The 22,124-nt window shown below is 36.2% G+C and overlaps 1 protein-coding gene across 4 annotated transcripts; it reads left to right on the top strand.

Moving 5' to 3' along the window:
• The first annotated feature begins 5,395 nt into the window (after positions 1-5,395).
• On the top strand, positions 5,396-21,965 carry LOC131602693 (mediator of RNA polymerase II transcription subunit 16). 4 transcript variants are annotated; one of them, XM_058874862.1, is made up of 16 exons: positions 5,396-6,039; positions 6,400-6,468; positions 6,684-6,772; positions 7,752-7,864; positions 7,933-8,034; positions 8,636-8,726; positions 10,539-11,129; positions 12,484-13,102; positions 13,273-13,352; positions 14,554-14,636; positions 15,412-15,648; positions 17,931-18,102; positions 18,806-19,314; positions 19,483-19,659; positions 20,046-20,420; positions 21,247-21,965. In XM_058874862.1, exons 1-16 carry the CDS (start codon positions 5,765-5,767, stop codon positions 21,391-21,393), a joined length of 3,729 nt encoding a protein of 1,242 aa, XP_058730845.1. In that variant the 5' UTR covers positions 5,396-5,764; the 3' UTR covers positions 21,394-21,965. The 4 variants fall into 4 exon arrangements, with proteins under 4 accessions (XP_058730845.1, XP_058730846.1, XP_058730848.1 ...); XM_058874863.1 differs by lacking the exon at positions 5,396-6,039 and having other exon boundaries at positions 6,416-6,468; positions 7,962-8,034; positions 8,641-8,726; XM_058874865.1 differs by lacking the exons at positions 5,396-6,039; positions 6,400-6,468 and having other exon boundaries at positions 7,962-8,034.
• The last annotated feature ends 159 nt before the right edge of the window (positions 21,966-22,124 follow it).

Below are 22,124 nucleotides of genomic sequence, written 5' to 3'. Positions count from 1 at the left end.
GCTTGCAGATCCACAAAATGAAAATGAAAATACAAGCACACAATTATAAGCAAAATAGGAGTGTACCTTTCCCATGAATATAAACCAGACCACTCCCTTGACTAAAATTCACACCAGGGTTATACTTCTGCAGCAACTCAATATCAACTTTAGTCTTATTGGAAATTAGTTCCAAAGAATCCTCACTTCTAAGAGGATAAGTAATAAACAAACCACTTTCTATGATTTTATTAGCACCTGGATCCATTAAGTAACTTATGTTATGTGCTGAATTATGTTGATTTTTTATTTTGGGGATCAAATTAAATTTAAATAACTTAGATAAAATTTAGGGGAAACTTACAAAACTCAACCTATGAACTATTAGACTCAATGAGGGGGCTTACAAACCTCAAACTCTTAATTTAATTTGTCAAGTTATTAAAACTAGTTTAAGTAACTTGGATAAAACTTAGGGGAAACGTACAAACTCAACCTATGGACTATTAAACTTGGGGGAGCTTAAAACATCACTCTCTGAAGTTGTTAGTTTATTAAAATTGACCAACCATTGTTCTTAAATACTTATGTTTGTCATCATCAAAAAGGAGAAGATTGTTGGAACAAAATTTGTTCATACTCCTTGGGTTTTAATGATACTTCTCAATGCTTAACAACTTAAGAGTGAGAACAAAAACTCAACTAATTACCTAAATTTTTTTGAGTGAGAACAGATAGCTTGACAAACAGTCGAGCAACATACAATCTGTCACACAGTATCAGAAGATACGTGGGAGACTTGAAACACAAGAGACTCTCAAAACAACAAACCTATGACTTTCCCTAATTTGCTATTGTTAAGTTGTACATTTACATTAGGTTAGAGTTCTCTTTAAATAGTCTGTTGCAGTCCATGAGCTTCAAAACCTTTTCCCTAATTCTTCACTTAATCCACACGCTAGAGACTGCATCAAATCTACAAAGGCATATTTTAGAATCATGGAACAAATCTTCAAGTCTCCTAAATTGTTTAATCAACCAATTTTAGAAACTTTAATTCCGACTTGATTTGATTATATTGTTCCAGATTAAATCTTCTTGACCTGCGAGTTATATTGAGATATATCTGAAAGAAATATCACAAAATCAAATCAAATCTGTTATGATTTAAAATAACTTGTACTAATGTTCTGGTTCAGAATATCATGACATCTGTTAGAACATTTGTCTTCAATATAAGCTCAAATTCAGTTGCATCAGTATAGTTAAGATGTTACCACATCTTGCTCATCATCTGTCAAGAACCGTGTTTTAGCAAAATTGTTGTCAACCCCAAAATCATGAAACTAACATTATTGACCGTTGGTTCATCGTTAACTGGTGCTTCCTTAAAGATAGTTTCTTCATCATTATTTGTTAGTACCTCATTGGCAGTTTGTATCATTGATTGTTTGTTCATCATTAACTGTTGCTTCCTTAGTGACGGTTCCTACACCATTATTTGTTCCCAATTTTTTCTTCTTTTACTAACCTGTGCCATTGTTGACAGACCCCTTAGGCCTCCATTATTAGAAACAAATGCACGGTTATTACACACAATCTTAACAACACACAAGAAGAAAATCAAAGATTTAGTACAATACACTTTTTTTGGTGCCAAATGGACTTTGCTAGTCTGACTGACCTATGTAGGTAAGGGTGGCAAACGGGCATGCCCGCCCCGTTTAGGCCCGCCCTGCAAAAGCTCGCGAAAAAAACGGGGCGGAGCGGGGCGGACATTTTTTAGAGTGCGGGTCTAAAACATTGCCCATCCCCGCAAAAAAGTGAAGGCGGGGCGGGGAAAGCCCGCGGACATTCATCTTTTTAGGCCTAAAAATAGTAAAATTCTATGAAAAACTAATGCCCGCAAAAGCCCACAAAGAAACGGGGCGGGGCAGACACATTAAAGAGAGTGGGCCTAAAACCTTGCCCCGCCCCGCGAAAAAGTGCAGGTAAAACGGGCTTTCCCCGCGGGCCGGGCCCGTTTTGCCACCCCTATATGTAGGCATCTCCTGTCTAGGAAGACGATCTGTTGTATTTGCAGGCCCCTGTCTAGGCACTTCATTTATTGTATTTCCAGATGGTACAACGAAAATTTGCTTATTTTCCTTGCAAGTCCTTTTGTTGTGGCCTAGATCAAAACATGTTTTGCATCCATAGCTAGTATTTGTTCTTTGCCATTTTGCTTGGTTTACCTCATTAGATTCTCTCTTACGTAGTTTTTTGGGCCTTCCTGAGCCACATTTGAACAAGGGTGATAACATAATAGGATTATATGCTCTAGGTCATTTGTTCTGACCATTTAATAGGGTGATCATTTCATTGTAGCATTTTTCATATGTGCTCCTATGATAGCATTTATGCAGATATAGTTATCTACTTTATATGTATTGCAGACATAACATGTCTGCATTGTACCCCCACTAGTTCTCAAAAATTGCATGAGCATTTTTGTTTTTTCTAAATCCACTACAAAGCTACCAGTGAAAAGGACACGTGTAACTTGAAAAGTTAACCTACCAACATAAGTTAATGTCCAGCTAGCACTTTTCTCAATTTCTCCATCTAATATCCTTAATGGTTTGGTCATTATCTGCCATGTATAACCATTTACCTTTTCTCAAAGGGTTGAAACTTTTCCATTAGATAATTCCTAATCCACACAAACATTGTAATTATTGGTTTGTCCCTTTGTAATAGAATTGTTGCATTAAGAGTCTCACTTAGGTTGTTCATTAACACACCACAATTTGAGAAAAAAAAGGAAAAGCATGCTTACACCATTCGAGTTTTGGAATAGCCTCCAACCATTCATAAGCATCCAAACCGACCTCCTTTATCACAAGTATTTTTGCTTCACGTGCTTCAAAATAAGTAGCCTTGGCAGTAACCATTATAAGATCCATACACAATGTTCCTCCTCCAAACTTGTTTTTGAAGTTAGCACATAAGTGCCTTAAACATAATATGTGTTCAAAACCTTGATATTTCTCTTTAAACACGTGAACTATACCCTACTCCAACAAAATAACAAGTCTTTTAGTGAAAAAAAACACAATTATGCAACACAGTTAATGATAGACAAATTTACCTTTTACTAGTCAGCTATGAAACACCATCTGCCATCTCCAATGTCTTCTAGCAGCAATTTAATGAACCAACTCCATGAATCTTTTGTTTCATTCTCAACAACACCAAAAACAAAAGGCAAATATTGGTCATTTGGATCTCTTCCTACAACAATTAGTAAGATACCACCGTATTTGTACTTCGAATGACATCCATCTAAGCTAATAAATTATCTACATGCTTTTGCCAATGCTTTCTTGGTCCCATTAAAGCATATATAACACCTCTCAAATCTTGGTTTTAAACCTTGAGATGGAGAACTAGTGTTGATATTGAAGGTATTTCCTTAGGAAACCCTTCTCAACTCAGCACCATACGATCGTAACAAGCTAAATTGTTTGCTAGAGTCATTTTCCACAATTTTCCTAGCAATATGCCTTGCCTTGAAAGCTCTACAACCTGGGATTTTTGTGGCATACCTACGTCTAACACATGTTACCACATTATTTAACTTCATCTTTGTGTTATTCTTCAACTCATCCTCAATGACCTTAGCAACCCACTCAAGTTAGCACTTTTATTGACGAATTATCTTCCACACCTATACTTTGAAAATAATGTTTTATCCTAAATGTTGTGGAGGTTAAAACTCTACTACACAAGACAATATAGTTACACTTTTTTGTTATCCTTGCATACCACCCCACATCTACTGACATCATTTTTCAAACCTAACATCCCTACCACTCAAAATATTATGCTCTAGTATAACAATTTTTTAAATCTTTTAATGAACAAAACTCCATTCCAACCTTGAAATTAAAATCCTTACTTAGAGCATCTTCTTCATTGAACCTGGTTACACACGACCTTTCATCACAATTGTCATCATCAGCCTCACTATCTAGTTCACCAGTCATGTAGTCCTCTTCAATGACGGGTGCCTTGCTCATTTCTTTTGTGATAACATGTTCTTGACTAGTTCACCTGGGGGCTCACTATTAGCAACAATTTCAATTCTAAGTTCACCATCAATACATGCACAAACCCCTTCATCAAATCCATTCATTATCTCCTATTCACTATCATCAAAGTGTACACCCGTCACAGATTCATCACTTGAATCACCACTGCATTCACTTAATTTTTCATCCTCTTCATCACATGTATTACCCTTGCATTTCTCTTCAACCCCATCCATAAAGATAACCTCTTTTTTATCTGGCTTTGACTCATAAAATATCTGAATTTCACAATTACTTCCAACCACATACATAACTAACTCAGAAGCATCTCCATCATCCTTAAGTGGTTTTAAATCTTCTTCACGAGATCCTTCATCATGTTTTCACCATATTTTAATAGCATTAACATCACATTTTGGGCCAATTGATTTCACTAAGTCACAAGCTTTAAAAAAAAGACCAATAATCAAGATCTTGACTACTAAATGCACATACTTCCCCACCACCTTATCTTTGGTTAGGGTCTTTTACAAAATAGCCCTTTGTATAGAAAACAACCTTAAATTTACTCGTTTCATGTACAATTAATTCACTTAGGTTTTAAATCTACCAAATTAGGTCAAACAAAAACGATAAGAACTAGAAATACTAGTTATCTACGGATACAAATACAAAATCGTTATTATTAACAGAGGAATTATTTTTATACACACATACAAATACGGAACAAAGTGAAATACTTGAGACCACTGAATGCAACTAACCTGGACCATGCTTGCTTGCAAGTGAAAGGAGGGAACAAAGACAACGACAGACTTGTTCTTGAGAACATATGAAAGAAGCTTTGTTTCGGGACCACATAAAGGTTTTCAACGCATATGAAGACTTTGTTGTTCTAGGGCTTCACTCACTCTATCTCTCGCGCTGGAAATGTTGGTTTTGTTTAAGTCTATCAAGATGATAAGTATTATAAGATAATAATCTCATAATGTTATCAACATATCCACGTTGACGAATTAGTATTATAAATATCCATGTGAGCAACATAAGATGTTAGGCGTAAACCTCCGTTACTGGAAGCTAAATAAGTTAAAAAGTATCGTATTAGAGGAAATAAAATCAACATTTATTTCCTTTTTTTTATTTATTTTTAATTCTTTTTATTTTGATTGGCTAACTAAATGAATAAAACATGAGAATCTATATTTATAACTTCCACACAAAAGTAAATTTTACTACCACAAAACAAACACATTTATTAGTATCTAACCAATGAGTGTTTATTACTATGAAAAGAAAAGAAAAAAACCATTCTTTGGCTATCCATATAGTGTTGTTCATTTTTCTGGTTGTTAAGTTGCTTGTAAGAAACAAACTCGCATCAGAATTTCATTTCATCTCATTCCACATCCACAAACCTCAACCGACCAAAAGTTAAAAAAAAAGTGAAAAAAACACAAAAACAAGACAGTCTCAACGCAAGAAAGCAAATCTGGAATCAGTGTCTGTGGTTTGTCCACCACTAACACCCAGCACAAAAACCCTAACCTCAAATTCCCTCCTTTTTATTAAACTAATCCCTTCTTTCTCCCCTTTCCCACTAACCCCACTTTCTCAATAGTCTCATCTGTCGCCTTCAATTACGACTTTCCTTCCCACCACTCCCTCTCTCTCTCTCTATATATTAAAATTAGGGTTTTTTATTCTTCGCTATGAATCAAACTACTGCCACTAAAGACTCTGAAGAAGCCGAGCCCTTGCCTCTGTCTATGCCCCAATCTCAAGAGCTTCCTAACGAATCCGATAACAACGAATTGGTCTCTGCTGAAGAAGAGCAAGAGGTTGTTGAAGAGGACAAGTTGCCAATTGATCAACCAATGGAGGAGGATTCGGTTAGTCCTTCCACTGTTTTCACTATCAGGCTTAAACAGTCTAAGTCCAATTTGCAGCATAAGATGAGTGTTCCTGAGCTATGTCGCAATTTCAGGTAGGAAAAATGTTTTTTTTTTTTTTTTTTAATGTTTAATGTTTTTTTGCATATAGTAGATTTTAACTTTGCTACCATTTATGAATTGATTGAGCTGGAAATGTTAATGGATTGTAACTTGATTGATCATTTGGTTTATTTCCACTTGAGGATGATATCTACGTGGTGTTGAAATTGATTATATTGAATCAAATTTGGTTATTTGTGCTTCTTCTTACTCTAGGTTGTGATACTTTAAGAATCTATTTAGATATAATTTAGATTTTGTTTATTTTGGTATTGTGTTGAGTTTAAGTTAAGTAAATTTGTTTGTGTATTATTTTAGGTTCAATATGGTAAATAGTTTTCCTTTTTCTGCAGTGCTGTTTCCTGGTGTGGAAAACTAAATGCAGTAGCTTGTGCTGCCGAAACGTGTGCCAGAATTCCAAGGTTTGTGTTTTTTTAACCTATTTGGACAAGGTCTCTTCCTGGAAATCTTACCATGTGATATACATGTTAAGATAAATGAAGGGAAATTTTAAAGTAGAAGAATTGATTTGCATCATACTCTATTGGCAAATTCAACCAACTTAGTTTAGTGAATAAACATTTCAAGCTTTATAATTCTATTTGTAATGCTTATCAATGTTTATCTTTTTTCATAGTTCAACAGCTAATCCACCATTTTGGATCCCTATACATATTGTGATCCCAGAGAGGCCGACTGAATGTGCGGTATTCAATGTCATAGCAGGTATTTTTTATGTAATTGCTTCATTCTTGTTCCATTATTGCTGTATCTTTTGACAAAATTTTAGGAAGTTTAAGTTAAACTGGTGTGAAGTTTTCATAGTCCTCTTTTGTTATCAATTTAAAGCTTATGCTAATACGAGGCAATCGGACTGTATTGGCTAGTATTCACAGTATTTAGATTTTTTGGTAAAGTAGGAGTTAAGACCTGTATTCCTTTAAGAAGAAATTTTGTAATTCTTGAATACATTGAATCAGAATTGTCAACTACAAATCACGGAAAATAGTGGGTTGTTCAAATTCCATTATGAAATAGTGTTATAGCACCACTACACTACGGCTTCCATTTTACAATATTTTGTACAAAGTAGCGTATCATGGAGCAATAGCAATTTGTTCTAATTCCGCTACGCAATAGGGCTAGAGCACCACTATTGCTGATTTTAACAACAATGATTGAACCCGGAAAGATCCTTGATATATTTAAACTTTATGAACATTATACATCATATATCTGTCTGTCCACTTGTTTTAATTGAATTACTGTTGGAAAGTTATTAATGGCATGTCCCTTCGAACTCATTCCATTTAAATAGGATATCCAAGAAGGTAGTTTAATTGATTAACATGCAATTCTGAAGGATTTTTCTGATGGAAAATGCAAATTTATAGATATAATTGTTATTACACTTACTAAAATGTAAATAAAACCAATACTCAAAGCTTTCATCATGTTCAGATCTGAAGAGGGTCAAGGCCATTACAATAAAATGCAAAATAAAATCTGAATAAAAAGTATATACTAGGATTCCTAAACTGGATTTTGAGCTCCTGTATATGACTATATGGCATAGCTGAAGTTAACTAGAAATTAGCTGATGTGTATATTTTTCTCTTCCCTTAAATAAGATGGTGCTTAATTGGCATTACTTTTGTGGTTTTGTTTTCGGAAGTATAATTTTTTATAATTACATCTTCTGCAGATTCTCCTCGTGATTCAGTCCAGTTTATAGAATGGTCCCCCACCTCTTGTCCCCGTGCATTACTGGTTGCAAATTTCCATGGGAGGGTCACTATTTGGACTCAACCTTCTCAAGTAAGTGCTAGCTCTTGTATTCCACCTCTGTGTTATATATTTGTTCTTCTGATAGTTTCTTCATTCAGGGTCCAGCTAATCTTGTCCGTGATGCTAGCTCTTGGCAGCGTGAGCATGAGTGGCGGCAAGATATTGCAGTTGCTACAAAGTGGCTATCAGGAGTGTCTCCGGTATGCAGCTATCTAGTCTTATGCTGATGGCATGTTCAAATATTCTGTACATTTCTTTTGGTGAAATCCTGTGTACATTTTGATTTGTCTATCTTTCCCCATGAACCTTTGTGGTTTTATAAGGGATAGATATATGTTCTTTTTCTCTCCTCTCTTCTCCTTTCTTTCCTTATTTGGTACTAGTAGTTCACAACTAAAAACTCTCAACGGTAAAACCTTTGACCAAATAGGCATCTGGATCTCATCATTCTTCAGTATAATAGACCATAGTTTGAATTGCAATATGAATCTATTTTCATGATAAAGATCTTAAGCATTGCTTGAGAGACGGTTAGAACCAAGTTTTGCTTACCCTTAAATTGAAGAAAAATAGGAAACTGTTGTATTTCTGTTCCTCTTATCACTATTTCTCTTCTCTTCTGGCCTCCTCTTACATATCGACCCCTCCATTTACCCTCTGTACAATTAATACTTGATAGTATATTTTGGATATCATTTTTTTGAAATTGTGGAGATTCTAATCCCATATGATTTAAATTGAGCAAAACTATTATTCAATAATTCATTTTTAGTCTGAAGCAACTGTTTTATGAAAAAATAGTATAGGTGGCTATCATCCAAATCGAGTGCTGCTACAAATCCAAAGCTTACATTTGAGGAGAAGTTTCTCTCACAGCAATCTCAAACTTCAGGTGATTTGTCCTGTGTACACTGTTTCTGTTTGCCTTTTTTTAGGGTACTTGAGAGATGTAACTTTTGGGGAGGGAAATAGTTGCCCAGTTGGATTGTTGAACATCAGATTCAACTTTTAAAACTTGGTCTGTTGTGGGCTACAAACTCGTTGACTACGATTGATTTTTTCTTACGTCAAACTTTGTTAGTTGTTGGTGATAATGCAATGTATAGATGATATACTACTTTTTATATTACTTTTGAATTATTGCCATTAGCATTCCATGTTTTGACATAGGGAACCATATGAGAAGTCATCGACTTAACCTTTTTCCTTTTTTTAGTGGATTTGACTTTTGAGATTTAATGTTTATAATATTGCTTTTATGATTTATAAAGTTTCTTTATGGTTTCTTTATGGAGGTTAGAACCAAAAAACAAGTTTCTATATGGAGGAAAGGAAACTCATACAAGACTTTTAGAAATTCATGGGTTTTGTATCTTTATTTTCCTTTCCCCCTGTTTTGTTGATAATAACTTCTCCATTGGATCGTTGTATTCTGTGCATTTATGTATCCCCGATGTTTTGAGGTTTTTATTGCTTATGAAAATAGGGAATTCTGCGTCAGGCCAAGCCCTCACTTTAAGCCTCTAAAAATTCATTTTTCCTAAGAAACAAGGCTCCCAAATAAAAATATTGTTTAATATTAAAGCTTGTAACTTGTCTTTTTATCATGCTCAACTCAACTATAGTACAAGCAGACTTGTGAAAAATATAAAAACAGCACTGCAAAAGTCTTACACCGAGTTTGAACCCTAGTTCTAAACTTAAAGCAAAGTTATTTTCCACTGTAATGACTTACTACATTTGAAATATTCAGAACACTCACTAAAATAAGCTTCACTTGAAAAGTTTGCTTTAGGCCTAGCCTACAAATGTGTTGGGCCAATCCTATGCATTTGTGTTTAGGGCATCTCGAACTTATCTCTTTCTGATTCTGCTACCTGGTAAGGTAAAGGGGGCGTGTGGCATGGTAAATGGTCAAACCCCTGGATCCTAATCTTACCCTAGTCTTTACCAAAGGCATGAAGGATAAGTTGATGCTGGTTGACATAAGCTGTCTCAGAATAAAGGATAAGTTATTTTCGACAAAGGAAAAATAAAAGAGAAATCATGGGAAGAGATAGTATCTGGTTGCAAGGCAATTCATATCCAAGAAATTCCCTTCCAAGAATTAGAGGGTTTGGTCTCTCCCAATCAATATCCAGTCACAGTTAATTGCTTTCCGATTTTTCTGTCAGCATCCCTATCTATTCAACTACTGTCTAATGACATAATTGCTGTCTAATAAAATTATAACTACCTTATTGGTTTGGACCATTCACTTTAAACATCTATGCAGCCACTCATAATGTTTTTCCAATAATAGACCTAACACTGTCCCTTTAAATGTCTAGCTGAATGGAAGTATTGACTAGGTGTCATAACTCATAGTTGTGTCCACACCGTGTCAGAGCCAACAATTTTCCATGTTCCGAACTCCAATACTGGAATAAATTTCCTGATGCGTGTTTTATGGATTCCGTACTGCGTCTAATGTTTGACACCTGCACATGCTGATGTTCGACATGTATTGTTTACTTGTCACACCTCAATCTGAAGGGTCAGTAGTGCTAATTAGATTGCCATTTAAAAAGTACTACTTAGAAGCCACAATGGCATATTGAGTTTCTTCTATTTGATTGCACGTTGCTTGGTCATTCCTTACTATGCTGTACATATTAAATATTATATCCTTGTGTATCTGATGCATGCAGTTATTTTGTTTCAGCTAGATGGCCCAATTTTCTCTGCGTCTGTTCTGTGTTCTCATCTGGCTCAGTTCAACTTCACTGGTCCCAGTGGCCTCCTAGTCAGAATGGCTCAACACCGAGGTGGTTTTACACCAGTAAAGGACTTTTAGGCTGTGGGCCCAGTGGCATTATGGCTGGTGATGCCATCATAACAGATAGTGGTGCCATGCATGTGGCAGGTGTACCGATTGTTAACCCGTCCACCATCGTTGTCTGGGAGGTCACACCTGGTCCTGGAAGTTTCCAAGCAACTCCAATGACAAGTATCACACCTGGTGTCCCACCACTTATCCCACCCAACTGGGCTGGCTTCGCACCTTTAGCTGCATATTTATTTTCTTGGCAAGATTATCTATTATCTCAAGCAAAGCAAGGAAATAAGCTGACAGACATTAACATCAGTGATGCTTTACTTCTATACTGCTCGCCAGTTTCAAATTTTTCAGCATATGTGAGTCCTGAAGCTGCAGCTCAATCTGCTGCAACCACCACATGGGGTTCTGGTGTAACAGCAGTCGCCTTTGATCCAACTTGTGCTGGTTCTGTGATAGCTGTTGTGATAGTTGAGGGTATGAAGCTGCTTCTGACTATTTTTTTTTCTGGTTTTGTTCAAACAAATTTGAAACTTACTTTGTTGTTAACATGTGTGCCTCAGCTGACAATGGTTCTGTTCCTCCATCTTCAATTTTTTGCTGCCCCCTTCCCTGTTTATTGTATTTTGCCCCCTCTCTTTAATATTGTAAATTTCACTGAATTTTATTGTACTTTTTTTTTTGAGGAGTTGTGATGAAGGTAAATAGGTTCTGTGAAGTTCAGTCATGTTTATCCTTAGTTATCAAAAGTTAAAATACACTTTAGGCACTTGGGACCCATGTTTCCCCCACCAGAAATCCTCTAATATTCCTCCATTTGTTTTACCATCTACTTTTGCACTCCATTATATCCCTCAATTTAATTAATTATGAACTAATTGGTATGGATATATATGGGGATAATATGATTAATCCATTACTCTTCTATCCTTTATATTTTTGCTATACAATTGCCCTTTCATTATTGCTTCCTTCTTCTATAGAAAAGTTGCTGCTTTCTTGATTTAGTGTTGGCTTTCGGCCTACCACGGTCTTTGTTCTTCCACCCCTGCCTCAAATCCAGGTCTTTATCTTGATATGATTTTAAGGTTTACAGATGATTTGAGCATATCGGTGTGGAATTTGGGATTTGTAACTTCAACCTATTTACATACCTTATGCTGTGGTTAAAGCCATTTGTTGTCATTTGGAAAGTAGTCAATCTGTTATGAAGCAAATCAATTTGAAGTATCCCCAATTGACAAAGAAAATTTGAATGTCAAATTACTGCTAGCTAATGGACCAGAATTCATAATTATGCAGTTCCATCTCTTTTTAGCGATGCTTACATTCTGATATATATGTTTGTGTTCCTATTCTCTTCTGTTGCTTTATGTTTTGTGCTGATGCCTTGGTCCATTAAGCTAGGTACATTATGGATATTTTGTGCAGCCTCTTGCACATAATACTCTTTCTTCTTTTTTTTTTTTTTTTTTTTTTCTGGTTAGCATTAGTTGTTAGTTATATTTTCTGTTGTATTTAGTTTATAAACTGAAAGTGGATAGAACCTCTACAAAGAGAGGCACATGTTATTATTATGAATGTTAAAAATTATAGTTCAGATTGGACTGAAGTTTCTCTCATTCTCTCTACATTTCCTCGTTTTGACTTTTTCTCACACTTTCCACTCACTGATTCAAGCTTACAATGTTTATCTATCTAGACTTCTTTTCACCTTGAGGTTGTGATAATGCTGATTATAATGCATGTTTGACAGAATATTATACCAGAGGTTTCATGTGAGCAGATAATTGAACTGAAAAATGATGCATAACTGATTGTACCTTTACAGGACAGTACATGTCTCCTTCTGATCCAGATGAAGGCCCGTCAATTACTGGATGGAGAGTGCAACGCTGGGAATCGTCTTTACAGCATGTTGTTCTCCATCCTATATTTGGAAGCCCTACCTCTAGTATGGGTGGACAACCTCCTATGCAAACTGTTTGGCAATCTAAAGTGAACCTGAGCATACCTCCAACAAACGATTTCAAGAACCATCAATCGCCTGCTAATGGAATTGCTACTGATGTGCAAAAGGTATCTGAACCTATTCCTGATAAATCAAAGCGGGTCAATTTTGATCCATTTGATCTTCCAAGTGATGTTAGGACACTTGCGCGAATTGTTTACTCTGCTCATGGTGGTGAAATTGCAATTGCTTTCCTTCGGGGTGGCGTCCATATCTTCTCTGGTCCAAATTTTACACCAGTAGACAACTATCAAATTGCTGTTGGATCTGCAATTGCTGCTCCTGCTTTTTCTTCGACAAGCTGCTGTTCAGCTTCTGTTTGGCATGATACTAGTAATAATTATACAATATTGAAAATAATTCGGGTTCTTCCTCCTCCCATTCCTGTTAGTCAAGTAAAGGCCAACTCATCAACTTGGGAGCGTGCAATTGCTGAAAGGTGAATACTTTATCCCGTTTTATTACGCGATAAGTTCTCTATTTCTTAATACTCTTTTAGATTTACAGCTTCTGCTTATTTTTTATTAACTGTGTCAGGCAGTGGAAGTTGTGATTTGTTTATTTTATCAATGATTTGCATGGATTCACTAATATCTGTTAGTAAACCAGGTTTTGGTGGAGCCTATTGGTTGGAGTTGATTGGTGGGATGCTGTCGGCTGCACCCAGAGTGCTGCTGAGGATGGTATCGGTAAGGAATTGCTTCTTCTTTGTAACTGAATTCAGTTACTGTTTTGTTTGCTAATTGCTAAGAACCTGGCAGCCTGCCCATCCTACTGCAGATTATTTGTGTATCCTCCTGATCTGTTAGTACGCATATAAATAGCTAGCTCTCCATGGTAAATTTGCATTAATGGGCTATCTTAGATTTTCCTTTCCTTTCTAGTACTTTCTTTCACAGTTCAGCTTATAGTATCTGAACAACAGTGATCATTGTTTTGCTTTCTAGAATCTGTTGAGCTCAACAGCTTTTCATTCTTTTTACACACTCCTTCAGCTCTCAAAAACCTTCTCATAGTTCCTGACATAACTAAAAACATACTATTAGCAAATATATTTGGGATAAGTCAGGATTTCTCTGAGGTACTGTTGGAAGGCTGACTTTGTTAGGATGACCGTAGTTTTTCAGTAATCTCATGATTCCTTATGCATTGTCTACTGTTGATAATAACTCCTCCCTACTTATTTCCAATTAAATGCTCAACACTATGCCTATGGCACCCATTATGCAAAGAATGTGACTCTAAAGACTTGTTCATCCATTTTATCCGGGCATGTTCTTTAGACAAGTCCTAAGACAATGAACAAACCCTCAGGAAATTCCTGAGACAATGTAATCTGTGTGCACTTACATGGTTAAATTTTTTTCATGCTGTTTCTTTCCTGCCATCTTCTACTTAATGCTGTTCGTACATTGTATTGACTCACTGCCCGCTTGAACCTCCTACCGCAGAATAGTTATAGATATAATAATCAGTGAGGACTCTTTATGAATATCCATTTCCCTGCATTTGAGACTAACTTCAGTAATCTCCCTTCCATACAGTCTAGTGATTTTTCATCAATCATAAACTAATTTGAGATTTTCCTTTCTATTATTTTCTATCATTACAAAGTTTCACAACTAAGTCCTTTCTGTTTTTTGATCTGTTCTAGACTTCTAGTTTGTTCTTGAGAAAGAAACAATGATATGATTTCACATTTCCTATGTGAGCTGTTGGAAAGCATCTGCAAGATCTATACCATTCTAAAGGGTTGATACTGTTCATTATCAGAATGAGAATTTGAGAGGGAGAGGGGGAAAACATTCTTGTATTGATAGACACACCAGCAGCTACTAGAATAGTATATTCACATACATTGACAAGCAATACTTTCTTTTCTGGTTTCAGTTTCACTTAACAGCGTCATTGCGGTTTTGGATGCGGATTTCCATTCTCTTCCTTCTGTGCAGCACAGGCAACAATATGGTCCTGTATGTTATTGTTAACTATCACTATTTCAGCATTCTGTTAGTTGCTTCTATAGTTTTCCCTAATTTGTTATTCAACTTATTAGTAGTTAGCGGTTTCATTGCTTTTCTGTTACCTATGATGAGATAGTACTTTGTTTCATATTAACTGTTCGAGTTTTTCATGGATATTGCATAGCCTGGGTTCAAACAAATATTAATACTGACAATCTTTTATTTATTTGTTGAAATTTCTACATCATTGGGCAGCATATGTATTGTTTGTTCTCAATCATTCCTCACTAAATAACTTAAAGATGATTCGGATCTAAATTTGATGTTTGACGTCAGTTAAATGCTAAACTCTTTTAAAACCCCCATGTGGATTTTAGTGTGAATATAATTTTCAAATTCCAGATAATTTAAGGTCCAAATTTCTAATGCCTATGTTTTTTTGATGAGAGAATTCTCATTATAATATAAACAAGGGTCATGCTAACGTGTGCCCTAAGGGCACATGTTAAAGATACTATAATTAGAAAAAATTAAATGTAATTAAATGCAATTAAGTCATATTTAAAGTTTCGATACATTGAATGCACGCGTTCCAAGAAAATATTTCTATAAATATTTCATTATCTTGTGCCCTTGGGGCACATGTTAGCTTTTCCCTATAAACAATATTGATTTTCTTCTAGTTAAGGTACTAGTATATACTATTTTCAGATAGGCATGTTATATTCTCTTTTCTATGTTACAGCTTTTTAACTTAAGTGAACTTGTTTCTATATGTTTGCAGAGTCTTGACAGGATAAAGTGTAGGCTACTGGAAGGTTCAAATGCCCAAGAGGTCAGGGCCATGGTTCTGGATATGCAAGCCAGGTTGTTGTTGGATATGCTCGGGAGAGGGATTGAGTCTGCATTAATAAATTCTTCAGCATTAGTGCCTGAGCTTTGGCAAGCATCCAGCGAAACATTGTCCAACATTGACCCTGAAACAATGGCTGTCGAGCCTGCATTAATTCCTAGCGTTCAGGTCTGTTTTGGTTACAGTATGGAAAGTTGTGCGTTTTTATTTTATTTGTTGATTTATAAAATATATAAAATGCAATTTGCTGTGCTTCATGGTTGGTCTTTGTCATTCAGCATACTTCTCATCTATGCTTTCTCCAGTCTTCCAATAGCATAGTTGTCAATCTTTTGAGTAGCAAAGTGTTAATGCAAAAATGCTAGCCAGAAATTACAAAAGTACTGTAACTATACTTGACATAATAAATACTCAAATAAAAAAAAGGAGAATGCTATCCTGTGTCCAATTAGCCCTTAGGGCTCAAGTTAAGCAACTCAATATAGTTATATTCTTCTTAAAAGCCGTGCATTCAACTTTTTAAAATCAAATATTGTTTCTTTCAATGGTAAAGTTCCACTTTTGGATACCTTAACGCACAAGTTAGCAAGACCCATATATAAGAGTCCAAAACTGAAGAATACAATAATCAAGATTCTACCAGTGTCAATATAAGGCAATATAAGGCATAAGAAGCAAGTCCATTATGATGAAAAGAGACTACATTTGAGGTCATGAAATGCTGTGTTGGGTTGGTTGTGACTGAGATGATGTCACGGCTGCACCAGCAGAATAAGGGAGTCCCAGCTTCAGTTTCTTCAGGGGTGATGAGGAGAGAGAACCGCAATCTGCATAATTCTTTAAATAATAATGAAGGGTTTTGAACTCATTTTAATTCTGGTGGGGGAAAACAAAAAATGAGGGATAGTTTTATTAAAGTGGGGGAAAAGGGGGATTTAATGGTCTGCTAACCATAGCAGCTGACATATGCAATTTATCTGCATTTTGCCCATCCCTTAAATCAAGCCACTATCTTCATTTCACAAGATGTGACATGATACTTCACACAGTATTGTACTCCATTATCATGTTAATGATGCTATTTTGTTAGTAACTGCTATATGCCTTTACTACTACGGTTTTCAATCATATGCAGTAGCTGCGTAATGGTTTGTACTGGCCCCAAGCTGCTGCAGTGCCATTTGTAATGTCGAGGTTCATTGTTGTGAACATTGTGACCGTTTCCTTGACAAAAAAATGCAGGAATTGCAGAATATTAGTGCCACACCGTAAGTTCAAACTGAAATTTCAAAAAAGCCCTGCAAAATTAATGTTTGAGCTTTTCTGGGATATCGGAAGAAAAACTAGAACAAGAACCCCCTCAGGTTTGCAACTGAGGCTTAAATTTCAGTTTCTCCTTTCCTCTCTCTTGGTCCTTAGACCAACCAACTTTCTCTGACTACCAGCCATCTCAGAGAACTGGCTTTCTTTTGTTTGCGTCTCCTTTCTCTCCCGTGCTTTTCTCTCCTGCAAAAACTCACTGATTTTTTAGTTAGATTTTTAGATTGAGTCTGCATCATCCTTACAAAATCAACTTGAAAGATATTGGGTACCATTTCTTAAAGAACTCTAATGTGAGACTTGGATTTTTTCCGATACACCTCCGCACGCCGAATGCTGTTAGGCTTTCATGGATAATATTTCCGCGTACCAGAATCACTACAACACACATGATATAGAAAAAAAATAATTAAAATGCACTACTCCTGGAATAACAATCTACTGTCGATGATGAAAAAAGGACAGTGCTGTAGATAAGTAGATCCCATATCTACATAGCAATTCTCTTACAGGAAAAGGTATCTCTGCCCAAACCTTCTAAGGTCGTAAATGAAATTTTCTCAATGATCCCTCTTCTCTCTCTCTATTCAGTCCCTATGTGTTGGAAAACATGCACTCCCCATGCCCTGCCACACCAGCATTCCCTTTCTTCCATCTTTGATTTTCTTATCATAAATTTCCACAGTGGGCTAGGATATATGTGTCATATGAGCCTATGTTAGCCTTTTGCATTGGGCTGACTCATCCTTAAAAACTAGGTTGTAAGGTGAGAGGTGTTCTTTATAAACTCTAATGTGTGGCTTCGGTTTTTCCGTATGTTGTTATAATAAATGTGATGAACAATAATTTTATCATTTTTGAGAATGCATATGTATATAGTTCATAAGCTCTAGATTTTTTTGGAATAGTTTTCTTGGGGTTGGCAGGATCAGTAGCATTGGTTATTTAAATTTTTAGTATGCTTGCATTTAATTATACTTGTTGTAAATGAATATGCTTATCATCCTATCTGTGTGTTTGTACATGATGGAACCCTTTAGAGTTTTTTGCTTCTTTATGAGTTGTTCTCTGAGGTGTTCTACATTTGATTGTCTGTAGCTCTCGTTTCTCATTTGTTTTAATCTTTACAGGCTTATGTTGATTCAATTCTTGATTTAGCTTCACACTTTATTACTCGTTTGCGACGTTATGCAAGTTTCTGTCGCACATTGGCTAGTCATGCTGTGACTGCAGGCACCGGAAGCAACCGCAACATGGTTGCCAGTCCTACCCAAAGTTCAGCATCTCCTGCAACAAGTCAGGGTCAGTGCTCTTATCCGATATTATTTTTTGGAGTTTAAATTGCAGATTCCTTTTTCTTATTAATTTTCTGTTGAATTCTAATATTATTAAAGCTATAATTGGATTCCCTTTCAAAAGCTTGCTCTGTTGTAGGGTCCTTGAATCCAGTCTCCAGTTAAAGGCTTTGAAACTATACGGACCCATTTAAAGATTTTAAAGTATAAAGCACCTGTTTGAAAATTCTTAAAAAAGTATTAGGATCTCCAGATTAAAACGAATTAGGATCTACAGATTAATTTAAGTTATATACAGTTTTCCTTATCATGCCTCCGAATGAAGATTCTATGCAGCCAATGTAACTGTTTTATGGAGTAAAAATATATATATACTTGGGGAAAATCCTCTGGTTGGGCTTGGGCTTGTCCCTCTGGGATCTTGACATGTCAGAGGCTCTCTGAAAAATAATCTGAGTAACCTATCCGTATTGCTGTTCTGTTTTTTGAATTGTAGGTTGGCTCAATTTGGTTTCATAATGGGTCCTTTTTGGTTTGTTTTCGAACAGCATATCATAATGGATCTACGTTAGAAGCATAGATTTAGTGCTTCTCTTCTAATGGTTGTATAAAATAATCAGTTATCTTCTCTGAACTGCATTAATAATTTCACCTTTGGTGTGATCTTTTTTGTCTTACAATTTAAATATCAAGCTAACAATATTTTCCAGGAGGTCAAAATGGCGGCACCAGCTCTATGGGAAGCACACAGTTGCAAACCTGGGTACAAGGGGCTATTGCCAAGATTAGCAACACAACTGATGGAGGGTCAAACCCAACTCCTAACCCCATCAGCGGCCCTTCATCATTTATGCCTATTAGCATTAATACAGGAACATTTCCTGGAACACCTGCAGTTAGACTCATTGGGGACTGTCATTTCCTTCACAGACTATGCCAACTTTTGCTCTTTTGCTTTTTCTTTCGTCGAACACTACTTCCTCGCTATATGGGGGCTGTAAATAGAACTACTGATACAACTGTACAGAAGTCTAATGCTCCTGCTTCTGGCAAAGTGGAGGAGAATGCAAAGCCAGTTTCAACCGTGGCCAAGTCAGAAGACGGTCTGATGGGACGACCTGGTCAGCTTATGTCTGGGCCAAAAGGAAGTGAAGAAGCTCCTTCTGGACGTTCAAGATTGGGTAGTGGAAATGCTGGCCAAGGATACACGTTTGAAGAGGTATAAACTATACACAGATAAGTTTTGTGACTTATCTGAATGACTCAAGTTTTTTTTGATTTGTGACTTACATCAACGTGTTTCTAGAGTTGTATTCTTACTTTTACTACCTGAGACTATAAAGTAGATTGTAATTTTACTTTTCTTTTCTCACTGATTTTAATGCAGGTCAAGGTGCTTTTTATGATGCTTATGGAACTATGTCGTCGAACAGCTGGGCTGCAACACCCACTGCCAGTATCTCAGGTTGGGAGCAGCAACATTCAAGTTCGGCTGCATTATATTGATGGAAACTATACTGTACTGCCTGAGGTTGTGGAGGCATCCCTTGGTCCGCATATGCAGGTAACTTCAGATTTTTCTACTTAGGGTGCGTTTGATTTGTTAAAAAATAAGGTACTGGAGAGGACAACTTTTTTTGTCCCCTATTTGATGTATAAATTAATCATGGTACTGGACAAAACATATGGCAAGGGACAGAACAAAACCATGAATTATTGTCCCCCTCTAAACCATGGAACAACTTTTTGTCCCCAGGATTTTTATTTACAACACAATTTTATTTCTAGTTCGTTGATACTAGATAATTTGTCTGATTATTTGGTGCTGTTGATGATTGGAAGTTAAGCTTTTATTCCTAGTCAGTTGTTTTTGTTTGGTTCTCTGTTTTTTTTTTTTGGTTGTACAACCTTTCTTTAAACTCCCTTGCTGAAACAGAATAAAATATGCAGAATATGCCCCGTCCCAGAGGTGCAGATGCTGCTGGTCTTCTACTACGCGAGCTAGAACTTCACCCTCCAGCAGAAGAGTGGCATAGGCGGAATATGTTTGGTGGACCATGGTCTGATCCCGAGGATATGGATTGTGCAAATGATCAACCTAAAGTTGTTTGTTCTGATCCACTTGATTTTAGCTCAGCGGAGCATTGTGATGCCTACTATGGAACCCATCACTTATGGCCAAGGAAGCGCAGGCTGTCTGAAAGAGATGCAGCTTTTGGGTTGAACACTTCTGTGGGCTTGGGTGCTTATCTTGGTATAATGGGATCTCGAAGAGATGTTGTTACTGCAACTTGGAAAACTGGCCTGGAAGGGGTCTGGTATAAGGTTAGAAAAATATATCTTGTTCATTTGTTATTGTTCTATGTCCATATGTGCATTTATAATTTCTGTAGTATGTGAAACACCAAGCAAGTAGTTTTCTTTGGTTCGTAACACTCTAATGGACATATTGGAGAAATATAGATATACTTTTTACTGGTGATAGATGTTCTTGCGGCGGTGTTCTACAATGGTAGTGCTCGTGAGTTGAAAAATAATTCTGATGAACCTTGTAACTTGACATACAGCAGCTTTAGATTGATATAAACATAAAAGATGGAATATGTGACTGCGAGCATCCTGGTTTTACTCTGTTCAACTTTGTCTAACATTTAAACACGGGGTTGAAAGTGTTGACATTTGACTCTATACCACTTTCTTTCAGAGATTATAGCTATAGTTGATAGTCCGATGATGGCTTTTATATATCCAACTTATTCCTCAATCTAGAAGGAAAATATAGTTGAAATATATATAAACTGTAAGCTCAGTGCAGTTGTTTGCTGAAATCCAAAATAACTTTCTGGTGACTTGGTATAGTGAGTTCAAACATTACTTGACCATTTGTTTAATATTATATGAAAACTACTTGAGTACTTGACTTTTTTACTGTTTTTAAGTATTATTAGTGACTGGTAAATCAAAGTGTCAGACTTGTTTTTGTCATCAGTCTGTCATAATCAATTTTGAAAGCAAAGTCATTCCCTTGTTTAAGATTTTAAATTCGTAGAGGACTCTTGTTTATTTTTTAATTAAAAAAGATGTGATATTTTTAATTAAAAAATCTGCCCGTGTTTTCTTCTATGTGACTTTGTTTACTTCCATTATGCAGTGCATAAGATGTCAGCGGCAGACTTCTGCCTTTGCTTCTCCCAGTTCTACTACATCTCCTAGTCAGAGTGACAGGGAATTCTGGTGGATCAGCCGATGGGCATATGGCTGCCCAATGTGTGGTGGAACATGGGTTCGAGTTGTATAGATACTTCATTATGGTATTTTTATATTAAGTTTCATCTTCCGGAAATTGGAGGGATGGGAAATATTTGTGGCTAACTATGAAAAAATACAGATACTCATGGAATGCTGACTGGATTTGTACAGGAGAGTTTTAGGTTTGCCTGCCAAGTTGGTTTTCTGTATATATTACTACTGAAGGTGGCCATCCTATTTTGGATTTGAATATTTTTTCTACAATCATTCTGCTGGGGCTTCAATCAGTCAAAACTCCATTCATTCATATCTGGGTTTGTTATAGAGGTCACTAGACATTAGGTGTACTTCACCATTTCATCAATGTCCATGGTCCTACAGAGTAGTTTGTTCAACAGAAATGGTGTAATAATTAGCTTAGTTTTGCAGTAGTACATTAGTTGCACTTATATTTACTGCAGTGACCAATATGGATTTTTTGTCATCAGGTCTATTGCACAATCTAATGGTTCTGGTTGTTAGTTGGACATAAAATCCAGTTCTATTCTGGCCTAGCTTAAGTCTGATGGTTGCTTTCTCTGTTGTGCAAAACTGAGTTTAAATTGCAGTGTTTGAGGGTCATTTGTTGGTGCTATTAATTTGATATATAGTCACATGATGTTTCTTTTGGGAAACAACATTTAGTATATCATAGACAGACGGCTACTACGATGCGCGGTCCTAATAGGTTTCATACCTGTACAATTTATTTCAGTCCTTTGGTCTATATCACACTACAAT

Source organism: Vicia villosa, linkage group LG5 (genome assembly GCF_029867415.1).
Source record: "Vicia villosa cultivar HV-30 ecotype Madison, WI linkage group LG5, Vvil1.0, whole genome shotgun sequence".
NCBI classification, from domain to species: Eukaryota; Viridiplantae; Streptophyta; class Magnoliopsida; order Fabales; family Fabaceae; genus Vicia; species Vicia villosa.
This window is presented reverse-complemented; position numbering and strand designations above follow the sequence as displayed.

Bases quoted from the DNA above. Each gene is read 5' to 3' on its own strand.
- LOC131602693 (XM_058874862.1), top strand. From the start codon at position 5,765: ATGAATCAAACTACTGCCACTAAAGACTCTGAAGAAGCCGAGCCCTTG. The intron at 6,469-6,683 runs GTTTGTGTTTTT...CTTTTTTCATAG, and splicing joins ACGTGTGCCAGAATTCCAAG to TTCAACAGCTAATCCACCAT. The intron at 15,649-17,930 runs GTCTGTTTTGGT...TAATCTTTACAG, and splicing joins CATTAATTCCTAGCGTTCAG to GCTTATGTTGATTCAATTCT.